The 4727-nt window shown below is 33.9% G+C and overlaps 1 protein-coding gene across 1 annotated transcript; it reads right to left on the bottom strand.

The window, feature by feature from the left end:
- Positions 1-604: 604 nt before the first annotated feature.
- Positions 605-940, bottom strand: LOC141719467 (uncharacterized). Its single transcript, XM_074521849.1, has one exon. It carries the CDS (start codon positions 938-940, stop codon positions 605-607), a length of 336 nt encoding a protein of 111 aa, XP_074377950.1.
- Between the last annotated feature and the right edge of the window lie 3787 nt (positions 941-4727).

The raw sequence follows: 4727 nt of genomic DNA, 5'->3' as shown, positions 1-4727 counted from the left end.
TTCATTCTTGATTCCAACACTTTCTCTCCCTTGGTTTCTCCTGTCAAAGATGCATAAACTTTGCTTCCTACACAAGAAAAGGAGCGCAACGAGAAGGAGAGGAATGATGAGAAGGAGTCTGCTAGGGATGAATAGAGCTTAGATTAGTCCTGCATGGGTTTATCTTGTATTTAGTTAAACTTTATCCATTTGATTACTTTTGTTATATCTTTAACTTATCTATTTTCGCATTTATTCCTTTTATATTTTCCCCGTACATAGCTTTATAAATCCCATGATTGGTACACGCGTTACTTGTTACACTTAAGATACAAATTCATAAGGAAAACTGGAAAGGAAATGAATTCGAAAACCAATAGTCTGGATAAAATGGGTTCAGCCCTTACATAACAGAAATGAGATTCTTATAAATTGGAATGAAAATCCTAAAGAGCGAAAGCTCATGGTTTCACTGAACCTTATTTCTACTTAATAGTCCTAATAGCTTAGCACCCCCTTACAAGGGGAGTTTATATGTAGTAAGTTTTTAAATTCTGTGCTTGCCAAGTTCTTAACACTTCTTCTCCTTTCATTGTCTCTAGCTTGTAGGATCCTTTCCCTTGAACTATTTGAATTTGAATGGCCCTTCCCAATTTGGGGCTAACTTTCTTTTCTGCCCTACTCTGACTCCGGATGCTTCAATCTTCTTTAAGACCGGACCTCCTTGCTTAAAGAATCTTTCCTTCACTCTCAAGTTATAGTAGAATGAAACTTTCTTTTGATATTTCACGATCTTATCATGTGCTTCGTCTCGCACTTCTTCTATCATATCTGTAGCTAGCCTCTGCCCTTCCTTATTTTCTTGAACATTGTAGGCTTGAATCCTTGGAGATGAATGTGATATCTCTGCGGGGACGACTGCCTCGACTGCATAGGGCAACATAAAGGGTGTTGCTCCCATAGTTACTCTACATGTGATTTTATAGGTCCAAAGTGTAGGAAGTATCTTATCTACCCAATTATTCCTGGACTTCTCAATCCCCTTCTTTAACCCATCTAGAATAATACAATTTGCTACTTCCGCTTGCCCGTTGGCTTAAGGATGGGCAACATAGGTGAATCATAATTCGATCTTATTTTCCTCACAATACTTCTTGAATTTCTCATTATTGAACTGCGTTCCATTGTGGATTACCAAGATACGAGAAATTCTATACCTGCATATTATATTCACTGTAATATCCAGGATATATCGTGTAATTATTTTTGCTATTAAATAATTAGTATATGTGTGTTCAGTATTTATTCTGTGAATTAATTGTTAAGTGTTATCTGTGTTTGGATATTCAAAAATAATATTAATTGAGTATTTTAATTTTTATATATCCAAAATAAAATATAGATAATTGTCATATCTTCCTAATTATTTTTATGTTGATTTATGAATTTATAAGAATCATATGAAATTTATAAAATCTTTTTCCGGGTATTTAAAATCTATTTTATAAAAACGGGAACCAACCGACGTTATCCGTTGTTACGTTTTTGAAACCCAAAACTCTTCTGAGAACTCCTTCCTAACCCAATTGTAATATTCCGAGCATTTTCCATGCTTTGACTTTTTCGATCCGGCGTACGGTTTGTCCTACGCGGGTCCCGACGCAACATTTTCGATACAATATTCGTTTCGGTAAATCAATAAAACTCGTGTTTTCGATAAATGGGAGCTTTTTATTAAACTATCACAATTATCACCTCGTAATACGTGTAACCAGGTGCTGAGACCAAGACCGCAGTACAAATTGTACTGATTTGGATAATTATCCCGAAAACCGATACCGTTTGGATCAGTTTTTGTAAATAAATGTACCATTTTATATCCGGAATGATCCAACGGGATACTAATTTTCCGTAATTATAAATAGCCTTTTACCGTATTTTATTTCGTATAAAAAATCATTTGCAGACAGATAATTATATATTTTCAAAGAAAAACCCTAAATTCATAAACTTTTCTCATAATCAAACAAGCTTTTGGAGGTGTTATTGAATTCAGTTTGGAAAGCTCGAGTAACCAATCTGAAGGTCTTGAAGAGCTCTACCAGATTCTGTAATCCATACACCTGCAGAAATCAAGGTTATTTTTCAATAATTTTATTTATTTTCGAATTAATTTTAGTAAAAATATGAATTTTTTGTCGGATGATTGTTTGTATGATTTGATGATTGCATGTTGTAGAGCTTGTTTTCCTGATGATTTGATATATTATAAGTCTGATTTGGAGTTCAATAACATGTTCAAATTTGAGTTTGATTTTCGAATATTAAAATTAGGGTTTATAACCCGTATGAATGTTCTTAATTGAAATTTGGGGGTTTCTTATTTTGGAATAGATAGATGTTGTTGTATAGTGGGTTGTGTTCTCTGTGAAATTTGCAATCCAATCGTACAAGTTTCATGAATCAACGAGGTCTGTAGAGAAGAGAGTTGTGTTTTGAAGTTTACATCGAGCTCGCCGGAAACTGACGAACTTTTCGGCCAACCCAGGGATTGTTAGGTTGATTTGATGGTATGGTTAGATTCCTGGTGAATTGTAGATTAAATCTGGAGTTTGTGGTGGTAGAAGGATGCCGGAGTTGAGTACTCCGGCGAACCCGACTGTTTTCCGACGAAGGGCTGGAAAATTGCAGTTTAGTACCCCAACTTTTGAAAACGATGAAGTTCAGTCCCTGAACTTTCCAGAGTTTGCAAAAGTTGGATTCCTGTTTTAAAAATATTTAAAAATCATATTTCCTATTTATTTTTATTATAAAAATTCATTTTAATTTCTGGAAATTCTAAAAATTATTATTTTAATTCCAAAAATTATTTTTAATTTAAAAATAAATCTGAATTAATTAGTTAATTAATTTCAGTTAATTTTTAATTGATTAATTGGTCAATTAATTCAAAAATTAATTGATTAATTGATTTAATTAATTATTAATTGATTTTAATTAATTACTTAATTAGATTTAATTATTTAAAAATAATTTAAAAATTCCGAAAAATAGTTTCGAGCTTTAAAATATTATTCTAAATTATTTCCAAGGCTCGATAATTATTTCGAAGCCAGAATTGGCCAACCGAACCCTGTTTGTTACTTCAAAATTGATCCAACGACCCGTTTTAATTCCGAAAAATGTTTTAAAAATCATTTTAAATACTAGAAAGCCTATTTATGACCCGAAATTTCTTTATAAATGATATGTCATTGATTATGTGACATATTATGTGTTATACGTGACTTGTTGGCTGACTGTCGGTCTGTATATTCGATGTTTACTTGTTCATTGCGTAACTTTCAATCCGTTAATCGGATTTGGGTGAAACGAAGGGTAGATAGAAGTATGTGTTAAATAGAATCATATGAGTTGAATATTGATAGATGTTTATGATATGTGAGCAGAAGAGGCAAGACGTAGGAAAGGGAAACAGGGAGTTGAGGAGTAAGACGATTGTGATTGGAAGCGAGTGCAGTGTAGTAAGCTAATACTAGGCAAGTGTTCTGAACTTTCTTGAGATATTATAGTACTTGGTAGTCTTATTGATATTGCAAGTGCTTTGAAGCACTGAACCCTAACCATGATTCCAGTTTTGATCTTGAGTCATAAACCTGATTCTTTCCAGACCATTGATTATCGTACACCCAAATATGAACCACAAATATACGATACTACTCCACAAATACATACAAACTAAATACCAAACACTGAATCGAATTACCCACATACTCAAACCATTGTATCATATGCTTTGAAAGGCCAAATCCTTGAAACCTTGAAACACTGATTCATTTGTTATCCAATTCTTTCATTACCCAACAGCTAAGCTTTGGAAATGCCATATTGATCCCCATGAAGATTGAAACTATTTCACTATTAAACATCCACTGTTGTTAATGATTCTGTTTATTGTTTGTTATTGCTTATTCTGTTATTATGCTAGAATTGGATTGTTTTTATAAAATTGTGGACCAGATTCGTGGTCAAACCATATAATGGTCAAGTTAGGCCAATGTGTGCCTTGGATCCAGTAGTTAGAGCAATGATGTGTGCTTTGCTCGGGGTTAGTGCGTGACTGATCAGCAGCCTAACCTTGGTTTTTAAAATGAAAATATAATATCCAATTCTAGATCATAATCCATTGTTCACTTGATATCATAACCATATTTACCTGATGATCATTATTCTCAGTTTTGTCATTGTGACTTGCTGAGCTAGTTAGCTCATTTGTGCGATGTTGTTTATATTCTTTCCAGTTAAAAAGGAACCAGTTGGTAGCGAGGATCCCCAGTCCAGCGCGAGAGCTAGGGGTTTAGGTTGAGGAAGCTGAGCTAGTAGGTTTCTTTTGGGATAATTTAAGTTTGTAAAAGTCTGTAATAATGTTTAATACTCAGTTTCGAGTTTGAATAGATGGGATTTGATCGGTATGTAATATATTAGTGTGTTTGGCTTGTGTGCATACTTTAACCTGTTGTGGTCCGTGGTAGTCGGTAAGTAGGGTCACTGCATATCATTATTATTTTTATTATTGTTATAAACAGGTTATAAATAAGGTGTGTGTGGACCCCAAACTTCTGACCTGGGTTTGGAGGGCGCCACAGGTTTGGTATCAAAGCTACAGGTTATAAGTCACTGACACAAGCCTAGGATAATGGGAATGGGTAGAGGGTTAGGATTAGAAGTAAGGAATAGAAAGATAGAAC

This window comes from Apium graveolens, chromosome 4, assembly GCF_009905375.1.
Source record: "Apium graveolens cultivar Ventura chromosome 4, ASM990537v1, whole genome shotgun sequence".
Taxonomy (NCBI): domain Eukaryota; kingdom Viridiplantae; phylum Streptophyta; class Magnoliopsida; order Apiales; family Apiaceae; genus Apium; species Apium graveolens.
This window is presented reverse-complemented; position numbering and strand designations above follow the sequence as displayed.